At 44.2% G+C, this 15784-nt stretch overlaps 1 protein-coding gene across 6 annotated transcripts in view; it reads left to right on the plus strand.

Moving 5' to 3' along the window:
- The window catches only part of OSBPL3 (oxysterol binding protein like 3), a 161664-nt gene that overhangs the window by 75814 nt on the left and 70066 nt on the right, over nt 1-15784 (plus strand). For all 6 annotated transcript variants that reach the window (XM_072964812.1, XM_031674218.2, XM_072964814.1 and 3 more), the window contains one exon: nt 9135-9374. In XM_072964812.1, coding sequence (XP_072820913.1) covers nt 9279-9374 — 96 coding nt within the window. In that variant the 5' untranslated portion in view covers nt 9135-9278. The remainder of the gene's footprint in view (nt 1-9134; nt 9375-15784) is intronic.

Below are 15784 nucleotides of genomic sequence, written 5' to 3' on the forward strand. Positions count from 1 at the left end.
CGGAGACAGCTGCCGGACTAAAAGTCACGGGCACGGAAGAGATGACCCAGAGCTAAGGCTCACAAGAAGAAGTGGGTGGAGGGAAAAACACCAGTAAATGCCTGCGTATCTGGGAGGGGACAGAGGAGTCAGTCAGCCACACTGTGAAGTTAGGAGGAACTAGTAAAGCATAGTAAGTGTTAGACAAACATGCTAGAAGTCTGCAGAACTAACGTCAGGGATGAACTGAGGCTTGCAAAAAAGTGGTTAAAGCTACAAAACAGTTTTACAAATGTGTATCCAGAGCCAGATGAGTAAATAAAAGAAAAGCTTCTGGATGTGTTTCCCTTCTCAAAACATCAAGTCAAAAGAACTGTTCCAATTTCACTTGTCTCCCCCACCTTTTTTTTTTTTTTAAACTAAAAGAGAAGTACTAAGTGAAAAGAACTGAATACACACAGGGGAGGGAATTGAAACCCAAACAGGTGAAGGGGTAGGGACCCTGTAACTATCTCTGTAAAACAGGTTTTGGGGGCCAGTTCAGCCCAGAACACACTAGTCTGCACTGCAGCTCTCAGAGTAAACTGTGCTGGATGAAAGAGATTGAGTTGATATCAGAAGCCTAAAAATAGGCAGATGCTGTCAAGATTATTAGAAAGAGAAAGGAAACTTCTGACAACTCAAGATCCATGATTCTCAACCCTGGGTGTACATTGAAATCTACTGGGATCAGGGAGGGTAGAGCTCAGGATAGAGTGTGTGCTTGGCATGTACAAGGTCCTGGGTTCCATCCCCAGCCCCTCCATTAAAAATACGTAAAGCTCGTTACCTTCCAACCCCTAACACATGGGCTCCACCTTTGGCCCTTACCCCCGCACCGCTGAGCACAAATGTTCCTCGCGATAGTGGCTTTTGCTGCTGACTTGACTTCATCAGGCTGTGTCCCCCTCACCAGCCACCATATTCTCACCAAACACTGTTCATCCTGGGTGGTTCCCATGGCTGGAGACCTCACCTAGTCTTCCTCCCAGCCCTCCTGAGATAGGTGCCTGAGCTGGGGATGACCCTCCCCGGGTCCTCAGGTGTCCACTAGGAGAAATAAGATCTGCAAAATGTCCCAATATCCTAGGGTGGGTTGGCAAATTTGGTCCCAGAAATGCTAATTAATGCACAAATTAGCATCAAGCTATGGAGAAGACCTCAGTGCTCTTGACACTTTTCCCAGTGGGATTTACGCGGTGAGGACAGAATTCACACGCCCGTGCAATCTGAGTGCCACAACAAAGGAAAAGTCAGCTGGGTACATCTAATGACAGTCCTCAGAAATATATTGACAGACTGGAATCATGGGTCAAAAGTAATATGAGGTAACTTAATGAAGAACCATTAAGTCCTGAATTTCAGCTTAAAGAAGTAAAGGAGTTCTTCTCAGAAAGAAGGAATCTGAACTTCTGCACAGTTCCTGCCACATCAGAGTCCTAGAGAGCTGTGAGCAGTGAGTGCCCAAAGAGGGGTGGGTGTCCCCAGACTCAGGCAGGACTGACAGTTGCTGTGTGTGGAGGGCAAGGGAGGAGACTGCTTCCTTCTCTCCTGCTCTCACTGGGCCATACCTGGTGATCTGGCCACCACTTTCAGGGAAGCTCGGACGAATTGAAGTGTGATCTGAGTTGGATGTCTGTGTTCATGAGAATCACATAAGAAATGGCTGATAAAAATATGACTGGTCTGGAGAAGAGAAGATTTGCTGGGTGGAAGGCGGGAGTGGTGGTAGTCCCAGTGCCAGTGATGGTGAGAGAAATAGTTAATCTCGTTCTCTGTCGTGACAGAGGGCAGATCTAGGCCCAGTGTGTCCTAGTGAGACAAAGTTCAACTCTAAATGAAAAGCCATCTTTAACAAAAAATGATGTGGAGGTTCTGTTTCTGTCATGGGAAGTGGTCAAGCAGGGATGGTCTAGCAATGTTTCAGAAGGAATTCTTGCTTTGGATGAGAAGTTGGGCTAGAGTTCACACTTAGCTCTCATGATTCTGTGCAACAATTGGGATTTTTGTGCTTTTCATTCTGTTTACTCAGTGGTGGCAAATAAATGGTTTGAGTGGAGACTTACAACCTGGTGTCACTGTCAAGCTTTTTGTCTCATGGAAGCCACCACACTTCAAATCTGTGTTCCTGTGTATTGCTGGATTGGGCTCTGAGCAATAACTGTTCCTCTCTGAAGAAGTGGGTGGCAGAGGGCGTATGACACCGTTTGAGTGCATAGTGAAGGTGTGGAAGTGGATATTGTTTAAACGTGAGAGAGGAAGCATTTGAATCTTGGGGGTCTCTTGACCCCTGTCTTCCCAGAAGGGAGAGAATACATCAAAAAATGGTTTGCAGAAGGGTTGTTTGCCCTTAGGGGAGTGGAGATGGGGACTCCTTTGCCTCTGAGCCTCAGTACTCACCACCTACTGCCCCCACCAGGGAACAGTCAGATATCCTCGTCCCTGGATCAGGCCAGCCGTCAGATAGTAAAGGCAGATTGGCCAGCATTTCATTTCACACAGAGGATCAGGATGAGCTGTTTGAGGGCAATGTGGTTAGAACCTGCTTCCAGAAACCTCTGATCATCTTGGAGCTTACAGCCAAATAACCAAAGCCTTACTTTTGATCACATAACTTTTCGGAAATCAGGTATCTCAGGGGGCATCATTTCCAAAAAAGATGCATATCCAGGATTTGAATAATTTTCATTTACCAAAGATCAGAAGACCAGAAATGGATATTCCCTTATACATTTTTTTGGTGTTAATTTAGTATCTGTCTGTTTGTCATCTGAAATAAAAACGTGCACAACATGAAAGCTGTGACTTTCAGTTTTATTTGAGGACTTAACTGAGGACCATAGCCTGGGAGACAGCCTCTCATAAGCTCAGAGGAGCTGCTCCGAAGAAGCTGGGGGAGAGGTCAGTACATTTGTGATTTTGGAGAAAGGGGTACGTGCGGTCAAGCACACATCTTGATAGAAGGTTGCTGCTAGTCACGAGGAACACAGGTCTCAGTTAATGGTTTTAGTGCTTTTCTGAGGATGGGAAGAGGCAAGAAATTGGGTTCATAAAATTTCTCCTGAAAATACCTATCTGAAGGCCCACTCTGCCAGTTTTCCCAGAGCAGAGAGTGCCTCACTCCTGATTCCGTCCCGAAGTCCTTTCAGGGTTTGTTGAAGGTCAATGACTCAATGACTGTGGTGGCTAATGACTCAGTCCTTGAACTGAGTGGCAAGGGACCTTCTTTAGTTGGCATATTTGACTGGGAAATTTTAAATTAGCTGGAACTGTTTGCCATCTGCTCTTCATGTGAGTTGTTTCCAAGGCTGGGAGCAAAACCTGTTTTTTCAAGCAAAACATGACCAAGTGTGTGCGTGCAGACCCCCCAGGCCTAACAGATTAATAAGTAGCTGTGTTATACGCCGCTGTTTCAAACGTGCCAGTTAATAATAAGTTGCTTTTTGGGACAGCCAGTGGTGATGAATAATGCAGTTTAATCTTTCCGCACTCGTGGCTTGTTCCAAAGTAAGCATGCTGCTTTGACGGTGAAAAAATCTGTTCACACTTGTGTTACGGATTTTGGGAAAGGTTAATATGTTGGAAGACAAAAATGTTTCAAAATTCAGTAGAGTCCTTATTTGTTTTTGGTTGCAAGACAAGTATAGGATGTTATCTTGGTGCATATGCCACTTTCAGGAAGCCAGGAGAGGAGAAAATGGAACCAGCGACTGTCGAGTGTCTGTTCTATTCAAGGCAGGCCCTTTACCTTCATTTTCCAATTTAATCCTCACAATCCCTCCATTTCCTACATAAAGAAACCCCTGAAGATCAGAGAGGTTAATATTTTGGTCAAGATACACAGAATCTGTAATAAGGGAGCACCGATTCAAACCTAGGTCTGGCTCCTTCCAAGGCACATACACCTTGATGTGTCTTCTTTTCATCTTTTCCCAAACTGTGTATTCTTTACTTAGTGAGAATTTCTAAAATAAGTATTTAAATCAACCTTTGTTGCCAAAATGCTTGGCAGTGCCTTGGCCTTTCATTCTTGGTAGAAATTGGAGTTCTCTGTTGTCTAATTGAGCCTCAGAATGGCTTATGTTTGCACATCTTACACCCATTGGACTTTTAACCAGAGCATCATTTTCACCCTGACCCAGCAGCTCCTCCTGGTGGGTGGCGTTGGTGAGAGAGGACCCAGATCATCTCAGAGACACAAGAAGGGCACGTTTGAATTGACCTAAATGCACTGGCTTTTTATACCTGTTGGATTTGGCTGCCAGGTGGTCTGTTGAAATTCCGGCAGGTCCCAGAGTGAGTTCTGTCACACATCAAACACTTGTATTAAGCAGACAGCACAGGAGCACTCATACGTCCTGTTCCTGTGTGCTTGGGGAGGTCCCAGCTCTCGTCCCTGGGGCACACTGACAGGTGCTTGCAGGAACAGGAGGACTGGCTCCCCCCCAGGCAGATCAACGGCCAGGGGGCAGAGGAACCTTCTGAGAGGCTGCAGATGCTCTATTTCTTGACCTAGGCGGTAGTTATGTAAGTATTTGCAAATGTCAAATTTCATAGGGCTGTCTGTGCACTTAAGATTTGTTTGTTCACTTTACTATGTGTAAGTTCTGCCTCAGTGAAAAATAAGGGGGGAAATAAATTATTGTCCTTAGGTTGTTCACAGTCTATGAGCAGGGAAGCTGTTATATTTTGTTCAAACCAGTAATTGTTTTGAGTTAGAGGTTGTCCACGGAAGGGTCACTGGGAGGGACGAAAGCATCAAGACTCTTTCATGTGGACCCGCCTCACCACCTCCTACACCCCTGGACCCTCAGCCTGGCCCCTGGATGATGTCTGTCTCCATGAAGAGCCTTCTCTGCCCTTTAGTTAGTCAGCTGGTTGGAGTAGATGACACCAGACTTCCACGTGACTCCCCTTCGGCAAGGCCCTCTGTCCGAGGACGCCTCCGGGATCTTTCCTTTGTTGGACACTGGGTCCCCTCGGTTGGACACGATGGCTGCCTCATTCCCTGTGACCACTGTACCCCTGGGGTACCTTAGTGTTGAGCCACTGCTGCCTTCATTCCTTATTCTGCCCTGTTTTAAACATATCCTCTTCCCAGAATTTGACTTCTTTTGCCCTTTAAGTTGCCCTTGATAATTTTAACTGAATTTCTGATGAGGCCAGGCAGGAAGGTTCTAGGGGATGAAACAGATCTATTTCCCTAGGCAGAATCTCAGACTCAGCTGGGGTTGGATGTGGGAGGCGCTGTGGATTCCCACCCTTTCTTTCCTCAGAAGAAGAAAAAGAGGCAGGGGTGGGGGCCACAGCAGGCGACACCTTCAGAGGCCTTAAGTGTAAGTACCAGTTTAAATAAGCATAGGATTTAGCCTTAGTAACCACTGCCTGTGAAGTGGAATTTGGCAGGGCTTGTCTCTAGGACAGGATTATGGTGTTTCTGATTTGGCACAGTTTCAGAATTCTTGTGACTCTTACTTTATTACCTGGGTGCTCTTTTCTCTGCCCTCTGCACGTCACTCACTGCCACTCGTCCCATGTTCTCGCTGTCAGAATCTCAGCCTTGAAAACAAAAAGCAAAACTCACACACATCAACAGAAACCCTCTGTTGTTACTCCTCACCCACTGTGGAACCGGTTGTCATAGCAGTGGCTGCCCCCGCAGACATTTCATCATTCGGGGTTCCCATCACGTTTTCCTTTTTTTCTCTTTCTTAAACAGCAGCAGCCAACACTGCTATTTAACAAACTATTAATATATCTTAACAACCTCTCTTGCCAGTTTTAACTAGACTGCATTTACTTTTAACTTCAGGGACAGTTAGTCATGCCCCATAAGTAAGGCTAACTTTACGAAGAGACCGGTGTTGATTTGCTTTTAGTATTATTTGTTACTGGATTCAATACATACTGAATACAGAGATGTTGGTGGAGTAGTGGGGGGGGAGGTGTTCTATGAAAGCAACATGGAAATTGAGTTCCATGGCTACAGGTACCTTAATGTTGTTTTCTGAGATTGTGATATTTCTCTTCATTGCCTTGGTTTTAGTTTATGTTAGAGTCATAGGAGATTTAATTGAGTACTTAATAATTTACCACAAGTTTGATACAATATTTAACTGGTTCCTGGTGTCTTCTTAAATTTGACTGTGTGAACAAATGGATTAGATTTCTAAAAGATTTTTATTGTTGTTAACCTGCTTGGGAAAGTTGTAGAATTTATTTGAATTTAGTTTGTCAGATAGAAGTCTGAAGCCAAAACCCAGACATGTTAGTCACCCTGAACTCAAGGCTGTGGGTGCAGGCAGTGGTTCACCCCTGAAGAGCTGTAGGGGTGGCAAACGGCAGCCCAGACAACCAGCTGTTAAATGTAACTGGATGAGGCTGTTACAGAACCCAAGTTCAGCTGCTTGCCGCTCAGAAGGCCAGTACTCCAGGGACAAGTGTTGGTAGAAAAGGAAAGTTGCTTTATTCAGGAGCCCAGCAGCCTGGGAAGATGGTAGGCTAGTGTCCTAAGACCGTCTCCAAGAGGCTGGTTGGGAGGCAGAGGTTTTACCGGCAGCGTGAGGAAGGGGGAGATGGGGAGTGTGATCAGCTCAAGCACAATCCTCAGATTGGTCGGCATCAGCGTGACGTTTTGAGCATCACCAGTCTTCTGGTTTCAGCCGGTTTGGGGCCCCCGTGCTTGTGGTCAGCAGTGTTCACCTAGTGGGGGTCTGCTTCCTGCAAAAACAACTTAAGAGTGTGTGTCAGACTTTTTTCTGTATCTTTCAGGGAACTGAGATTTCAGTGATTCTGCTGGTTTATAGTCTGAATTGTTACTAGTTTCCTGGCCCAACAGTTATTCTTTGTTTCTGCATGTTCACATTTCCTAATCATTTACCTTGAGCCAGTCTTTTGTGACTCAGGAGAGGCCTGGGAGACTAAAACTTTTCTATAAACAAGAGACAGGCAGAGGACATGGGCGGGGGTGTCTGTCCTGGGAAGGTCCCACAGGGTCCTGCTTGGTTACAATCCCCCTTTTTCTTTGATACTCCTCAGTCCTGAGGAGGGACAGCTGTGGAGCAAGGAAGTGAACAGAGTTTTGGATAGAGAGGTTAGTCATAAACTCAGCAGAGAAACTCACTTTTAGGGGACTTGGTTTCGTAAAGGGGCCTGTCTCTATCCTGGTGGATCCCCGTCCCCACTAGAGAGAATTCATCATCTTGGAGATCGACACCCGTGGAAAGGATAGGGTGTTGCCTCTTCATGACTTATGATGTGCTTCCTCCTGAGTTTTCCTACTCCAGCTTCTCAGTTCTCTTAGGTCCCAGAGATGGGGCAGTAGCTGTTGTCACCAGACCTGGCCATCAAGACACGCTAATTTTCAACACCAAAGTTAAAGGCCTGGGGTCTAGCCTGGGCCAGCCTCTTGCCAGCTGCATGATTGGCCAAGTAATGTAACTTCTCAGAGGCTTGGCTTTTCCTCTGTAAACTAAAGATAATACCATCCCATGAGACTTTGATTGAATGAGACAATGGGTGGGAGGAAACCCACACTATAGTGCTTGGCAGTAAGTAGTATGGACTTAACAAATGATTATTCTTTTAATTATGCTCATAGATGATTTGGCAATTTCTGCTTTCCCCCGTAGGTTTTGTCATACCATATCACAGGTTTTTTTAGATGTCTCCAAAAACGTTTGGTAGAACAAAACTTGCCACTCCTATCCCCACAAACAAACAAAAAACCCGAAAGGGATTGTTTTTTAATTGTAGTAAAATACACGTAACATAAAATTCACTTTTTAACCATCTTCCAGTATACAGCTCAGTGACATTTGGTACATTCACAGTGTTCTGCAGCTATCACCATTCTTTAGTCCCGGAACGTTTTAATCACCATTAAAGGAAGCCCCATAGCTACACTGCATTCCCCAATCCTGTAGTCCTTGGCAACCACTAATGGGCCTTCTGTCTCTACGGACTTGCCCACTTGGGATACTGCATATATGTAGAAACCTATAATATGTGGTCTTTTGTGTCTGGCTTCTTCCATTTAGCACGATGTTTTCAAGGTTCGTTTATGTTACATTATGTGTCCGTATTTCATTCCTTTTAATTCCTGAGTAGTGGTCCATTGTATGGATATGCTGTTTTAGTCTGTTTGGGCTGCTGGAACAATCTACCACAGACTGGGTAGCTTATAAGCAACAGAAATTTATTTCTCACAGTGCTGGAGGCTGAAAGTCCAAGATCTGGATGCCGGCATGATCGGAGGGCCCTCCTCTGGTGGGGAGGCTTGTCACTGTGTCCTCACATGGCAGAAGGGCCTGGGAGCTCTGGGGTCTCGTTCGTAAAGGCACTAATTCCATTCATGAGGGCTCTGCCCCCAGGACCTAACAACTCCCAAAGGCCCCACCTCCGAAGACCATCACAAATTGGGCATTGGAATTTCAAAATATGAATTTGGGAAGTGGGGCACTTAGGCCCAGACCATAGCATATGCCATATGCAGTATACCCATTCGTCAGTTGATGGGCATTGGGTGGTTTCTACATTTGGCTATCGTGAATAAAATGCATTGCTGTGAATACGCTTGTGCAAGTTTTTGTTAGAATACCTGTTTTCAATTCCTTTGGGTATATAGCTAGGAGTGGAGTTGCTGAATCATATGATAATTCTATGTTTAACTTTTCAGAAACTACCAAACTATTTTCAACCGTGGCTGGACCATTTTAGATTCCTAGCAGCAATGCCTGAGGGTTCCAGTTTCTTCCAACGCTTGTTATTTCCCAGTTTTTTTTTTTATTGTATCTATCATGATGGGTATGTAGTGGTATCTCATTGTGATTTGGGATAATTTTTATAGGACAGGTTTTGTATGTGTCTGGACTGAAATTTTCTTACTAGTGTTCTTAAGCCTGTCATGTGGCAAAGCTACGAGAAAAACCACCTGAATGCAATTTCCAGTAGGAGACGGGCGTAAGCGGCTTTTCCTGCACGGCCCCCAATGTGGCTAGTCACCGTGGCTCTGTGATCTGTCGTGTAGATAAACCATCTGCAGACGATCAGTGGCTAATTGCAGGTGATGCCTGGTGCCTTGAACCTTCTCGCTAATTCTTTTCTTTTGGTTTTAGGGCTTTCCTCTGAGTCATCCAAAATGCTTTTAAAACGGATTGAATAAAAGCTGAGTCACCTGCCTGTGTGAGACTTCCATCGTCTCTGCTCTGCTCTCTTCTGATGGCATTTTGACTACATCGAGGCCCAGGGACCCACAGCTCATGATGAGTGACGAGAAGAGCCTTGGGGTGTCCCAAAAATTGGTCTCACCTTCAAGGAGCACGAGTAGCGGCTCTTCCAAGCAGGGAAGCCGACAGGTAAAGGTTAACTAATGCACGTTGTAAAATGCAAACTTTAATCAAGACATTTACCGATTAAATTGTGTACGTCTACTTGGGAACGCCTGCTTCTCAGTTTCAGAGCATTTCCTTATAGTCATATCTTCATTGTTTGAGAAGAGTAAATTTTAGATAATTTTCGTAATGCAGCCTATAAGAGTCTAGCGGATGGGAAGAGTTATATTTGGCTCTTTGCACTATTTTAAAATGATTTTCTTCAATCCTTACAACTGTCCTGCAACATAGATATTAATATCTCTGTTTTCTCCACGAGGAAGCTGAGTCAGACCAACTGAGCTATTTGCCCAGGGACACGCAGCTAGTCAGTGGCACCACAAGAAATCAAAGCTCAGTCTGTTTGACTCCAGAGCCCATACTTTCCTTTACACCCTACTCACCAAAACAAAAAAGCGAACAACCACTTCTCCAGTGGTTTTAATATCCTCCCACCCTCCCCTTCCTTCCCTTTACCAAACCTTTTATGGCAGCTCCCAACCACCGCTTGTCCCGTGATAACTTTGAGTCTCACCCGCTTTACTTCTCACGGGGAAGCAAGTGAACAGAGAAGTGGTCAAAAGGAGTTAAGTAGGAAGAAGAAAGAAGTGAAACAAAGGACTGAATAATAAACTCCTGAATGTATGTTGTTCCTTGGTTTCTTTTCTAAAAAATCTCCGGTGGCAGACTTTGCCAGGTTTAGGTCCATGGCAGGAAATGCACATTAATCATTATAATTCTTCCACCTTCAGTTAAGGAGAGAGGGAGTGGACTGTCAAAAGCCGTGGGTTTACAACCAACTGAAGTGGTCTCTGAGCCTTTTCAGTGTCCGCCGGCTATGTTGGCGTTGCCTTTCCTGCATGGGACGTGCTGGCCTAAATTGGCCCCAAGTCCTTGGCTCCAGATTTGGCAGCAACAACCAAGCAACCTCCCACCTCAGGCTCGTCCACACATTTATGACACATGTCATGGGTCTGTCCGTTTCCACATTGCCTGGGACAGGGAGCCTGCCACTGCACAATGCTGCTTCATGGCATTAGTCTAATTCGAGATACATTAGGTTTTGGTGTAGGAATGTTTGGGGAGCCCTCCAAGATGTCCCCGGAGGGGCTGGGAAGAATAGTTTTCTCATCATTGTCATCACTTCCTTCTGGGATTAAAAAAATGACCAGTGATGACACTGTGTTTCCAGTCACTTCACTGGAAAGTACTAGTTCAACATTGAAAACTTCAAGTTTTATATAATAAGAGATTTAATTTGAGGGATATTGAAATATAACTGATGAAGGTGATCTGTGCAACAACCTACTTGTTTTTAAAGCTCCAGCTTAAAGTCATTTTTAGGTGGCTGTGTTCATTCCGTCTGGAGGAGAGGAGTCTGGTGTTAACTTTATTGGCCATCTTCCTTAATGCTAGTTTTCTCACAGGCTTTGGAATTATTGTTTAGGACATCGTGAGTTTACTTCAGTCTGTCTTTTCTCTGCACTCACCTCTCACCCTATCTAGGCATTTGCTGTTATCTCCTTTCTGCCTCTGATGACTGCAGTCTAGAGCCAAGTCTTATATTACGTCCACCATGAGTATCTAAGATCCACCACCAGGCCAGCACACAGCATGGCTCAGGTCCTAGTTTTGAAGCCGTGTCTGCCTCCTGCCAACTCCCTGGATAAGCAGGTTTTTAAAGCCCCCTCTCACTGTGGCGTGGGGCTTCCCCTTATAGTCCTCTGATTGCCATCTGTGAGCCTAGCTCTGGTCCCATCCTCTCCCTGGGGACATTTTCAGCTTCATTAGCCCACAAGGACTCTTGAACGCCTCTGTCTGCAGTGTCTTTTGCATTTCTAATTTGTGTCTGATCTATGAGATATTTAGTCTTTTTTTTCTTCAGTCCCACAGATATACCAAAAAAAAAAAAAAACCCTACATGTTTATATCTTTGTATATTTTTGCTCTTTGGAGCTGATGTGATGATAGGTAAGGGGCACTAAATGCACAAACTTACACAATACAGACCTTGGCTGAAAGAGTTGGTCTTCTTGAGTCGTTTTCATTTAAATTCTTGTCCACCATTGCCAGGTGACATTGAGAGTCTCTGTCTTCCAGCCACACTGGCTTTCTTTCAGTTCCTTGCACTGAATTTGTCCTTGTCCTTGTTTCTTGAATTGAATTTGAACTTGTCCTTCCTGTCCCAGAGCCTACTGATACAAAATCTCAGACAGCTATTCATGTATGTGCTGGTGCCCCCCTTTCAGTATACCTATACTAGAAGAGCTTGCTTACTGGAAGGACAAAATGATTGAGACCTGCATGTTATTATTTTTTTAATATTATATTTATTTGTTTGTTGGGGTTTGTGTGTTTCTTTTTTGCCCTTTTTTTTGGAGGGGGAGGCAATTAGGTTTATTTATTTAGTTATTTTAATGGAACTACTGAGGACTGAACCCAGGACCTTGTGCATGCTAAGCATGTACTCTAACCACTGAGCTATACCCTCCCCGCAACTGTGTGTTATTGTGATCTGTGTTTTCACTTTTACAAACTTGGACCTAAGACAGAGTTTATAATTTATGGCTTGGAAAACCCATTCTCATGGTTCTGCCATCTTTTAACTTAAATACTAGGGCTTTTAAAATTCTAAATATAGTATCCCTCATTTTGTAGTGTGGAACAGCCTGTAAATATAATTTTATCAAGATAATTTGGGGAGGAAGGTATGCCTAATGATTAGAACCTGAACTCTCGAGCTATGGTTCTACTCAGATAATTGGTTCTCTGACCTTAAACTCCCTAAGCCTCAGTTTTCTCATCAGTAACATCAAAATAATAATAGTTCTTTTCTCATAGGATTGTTGTGAGGATTAAAACTAAAGCATTAAATCAGTGCTGTATAGTAGGTGCTGAGTTAGTATTAACATTCATTTTTATTATTTTAGTTAACATTAATTTGAACTTCATTCTTATTTGTGGAAAATCTAATTTTTCATAATGAATAGTTGTACTTTTTGCCCCCAGAAACTTTTACAGGCATCATATGTGTACCTCCCCATACCTTTTTAGTGTTGTACAAAAGTATACAATGTCTGCATGACTGTATACTTTTAAAATAAAAAGTACCTTACTTTATACACAGTAACAAAGTACTTTTAGGGAAGAATAATAGAATGTTAGATATTTGGGCTACATTTGATATCTTCAACAAATGGCCTAACCTGTATCTAAAACAAGTGGAAAAAAATCAGTGAGTTCTTACCCTATTCTGTTCTGCTGGGCCTTGTCCCTGCATGGGTGTAAATGTTTTTCGCCTTTCCCAGTGCCAGCACCTGTTTATTGGTAGAAGCTGTTTAAAGCATGGTATTGAGAAGGATTCTGCAGTTGACTCTGGGTTCAGTGGGAAAGAGGGCCATGTTTTCAGCTATGGCTCGTGGGCACAGGCGGGGTGAGTGGCACATTTGTCACCCCTTAGTAATATTAGATGGTTGAAATCAGGAGATACTTGCTATGGTCTTTAGATTTGGCCACTGAGGGGACTTCAGGCAAGTGAAGTTCACCTCAGTTTTCCATCCATAAGATGGAGACAGAACTCACCTCCTGCTTCCTCTGCAGGGATGTTATGAGAAAATGCAGTATTTTTACTGGCTAACAGCCATTGAAACTCTTTGGAGAAAGGTCCTCTGTAAATTTAAGAAACAGTTACAGATGAGCCCCCTTTACTCTGTTCAGTTCCGGAGCCAGAATGGAGATGGCCTTGTTTCATGAGCCCTGACACTTTGCAGAGACCGCTCTGAAGTAGACCATCCTTCAGATACAGTGCCTTTGCTGGATAGGAATGGGTTCTCCTTGAAGGAAATCTCAGCTGAAGGAACCCAGCTTATACAGAGAATAGGTTGTCGGGCCCCTCTGCCTGTCCTGCTCACACCTCGTCTGTGTGGTGGTCTAGGTCGGTCTCTGCGTCACTGTTCCTCCCCAGCCCGTGTGTCGGCCCAGCTACCGCCTTTCACTGGACTGAGCGTATGAAACTGTTCCGCCCTTTTGAATTTTCTTGGAAAGGATCTTCATTTATTGCTTTAGCACTTTAACAATAACTTTTATAAAAATAATATATGCCTCCTGTAAATCATTTCGAACACACATGCAATCTGTGGGAACTGCAGTACTCAATTAAGTTACTTTTAAGTGGCTACTTGATAGGTCAAATAAAACGAAGGCTGAGAATGACCGTTGGTTGTAGAGGTCATGGGTGACAGTGCCTGCTGAGTGGTTTCCCTCAAGGGCGGGCCTGAAAGGCTGTTTTGAGTCTTTTCATAAGAGGATGGGGACAGAGGAGGGTATCCCAGTTCTACTGGGCCCCCAGACAGGAGCTAACAGAGGTCCTCACAAACGTTCTGTTTGGGAACCGTGAGTTGGCTAATGCCATGCTTAACACAGCTCTGTTCTCTCCCCCGTGGATAATTCTCTTTTGATTAATTCTTTGGCTGAAAGAGTGTGGGTTTTTTGAGTCCTGGGTCCTATTTACACATCTTTTGAGCTCTCACTGCTCTGGCACAGGGCTTTGCACATGGCACCTGCAAATTATTGGACTGGGTTAACTGAACACGAGCAGCAGATATCCCTCTTTCAAAGATAGGTTGGAATGTATGGCCAGGTACACAAGGGGAGGGGAGCAAGAAGTCACAAATTCCTCGGCTCCCTCACTCCACTGGCAAGCATATTATGAGGATCTCAAAAATGAACAAAGACCTGTCCGACAAGCTTTTTTTGGCAAATAATGAAATCTCTAAATGCTTTCTATATACATGGAGTCTCTGAACAAACCACTCTGTTGGAAAGTATGGAACAGAAGTAAAGACTGCCTTTGTTGAAACAGACCTGTGTTCACACTGGCTCTGCTTCTTGCTGGCTGGATGACATTGCCATGTTAGGGAAGACCTCTGAGTCTCAGTTTTTCAGCCGTGAAATGTAGCTAATTTTGCTTCCTTTTGAGAACTAAGTGAAATAATGAACACAAAGTACGTAGGCTAGCACATGGTAGACAGTGAGCGTAGATTAAATTAATGAATGAATAAGCATATAGTTGCAAGTTAGAAAGACTATTTCACGAAGCTCTGTACATATATTAAGTAGGTTAAGGGATGTCTAAGTCGAGGAGAGAATTGTTATTTCAAAACTTAGGAAATATGAGTACCTTCCTCTTGTCTTTTTCCCACTGCCCCCTTACGTTTCCTTTGTAGAACTTTCAAAGTAACACATTTCAGAAGCCAGATTGTGCTGGAGATGAATGAGTAGGTTTTGTCCTTTTTGAAAGAGTTCTATATGCCCTATTTTTTACTTCTTCAACCACTATCCGTTGAGAATCTATGATTAAAAGACCATGAGCAGGGGGATGGGAAGCTATTGAGGACAGGACTGCTGAACAGAACACTACAAATAAGAAATCACCTCTCACTGGGAGGACTGTGGATTGTAAACGGAGCATAGCTTCCATTCTTTACAAAAATTTGTTGTAGCATTCGCTGTATAAATTAGACATCGGGAAATGAATCCTTCCAAAATAATTGACAAGTGCTTCACTCATGATTGTAGGTAATTTGAAATGGAGATCTCTATGGCTAAGTCTCCATACAATGATACAATTTATTCTCATCGCCCCTGTGTCCCTGGGGTAATCTAAAGTGGCCTTTGAGCTCTCCCAGGGTCACCTGATGACAGTGTATTTATGCAGGCCCTTAGATTATGCTGTACTCTGGGGAGCCCAGGCTGCCTGGGCTTTGTGCCAGAACCCATAAGTCACGGGAGTTGAATGGGAGATAATTTGCCAAGAAGAAAAGAGTGAATTAAAGCTATAATGTTCAGATGTTTATAATTTCAGCTGTCTGAGTATTGAAAATATGTGGTACCACTTAACTTCTTTTAATTCATCATGTTCTTAGACACTGAGATTTACCAGCTGCTTTTGGTAAGTATGGGCTGAATGAACACCACAAGGAAGACCCGGCAAGAAGGAGCGACTTGGGAATGGCATGACTGGGTCTCGTTGTTCTGTGATGGTCACAGAAAATGAAAGGCAGCAAGCATGAGGTTGCCTGAGAGTCAGCCAGCCTGAGTGTAAATCTTGGGCTGTTTATAAGCTGTTTGACCTTGGGCAAGGTCCTTAACCCTCTGTGCCTTGGTTCATACAGGCTTGTGTCAGTTGCTTAGTTAGAAGACAGCCTGCACTTAGTAAGTGCTATGTCAGTGTTTGATGCATTACACCATTCACCTTCCAGAAGCAGAAGCCCCAGGAGCCCTCTTGCAGCGCCACAGGGTGACAGCTTCCTTTCAGCTGCTAGGCTGGTGGCACGATGCAGAGGCGGACAGCTTGGCTTCTGAGAGAAGGAGTCAGCAAGGAAGTCTAGACGTTA

The sequence above is a fragment of the Vicugna pacos genome, chromosome 7 (assembly GCF_048564905.1).
Source record: "Vicugna pacos chromosome 7, VicPac4, whole genome shotgun sequence".
In the NCBI taxonomy this organism is placed as follows: domain Eukaryota; kingdom Metazoa; phylum Chordata; class Mammalia; order Artiodactyla; family Camelidae; genus Vicugna; species Vicugna pacos.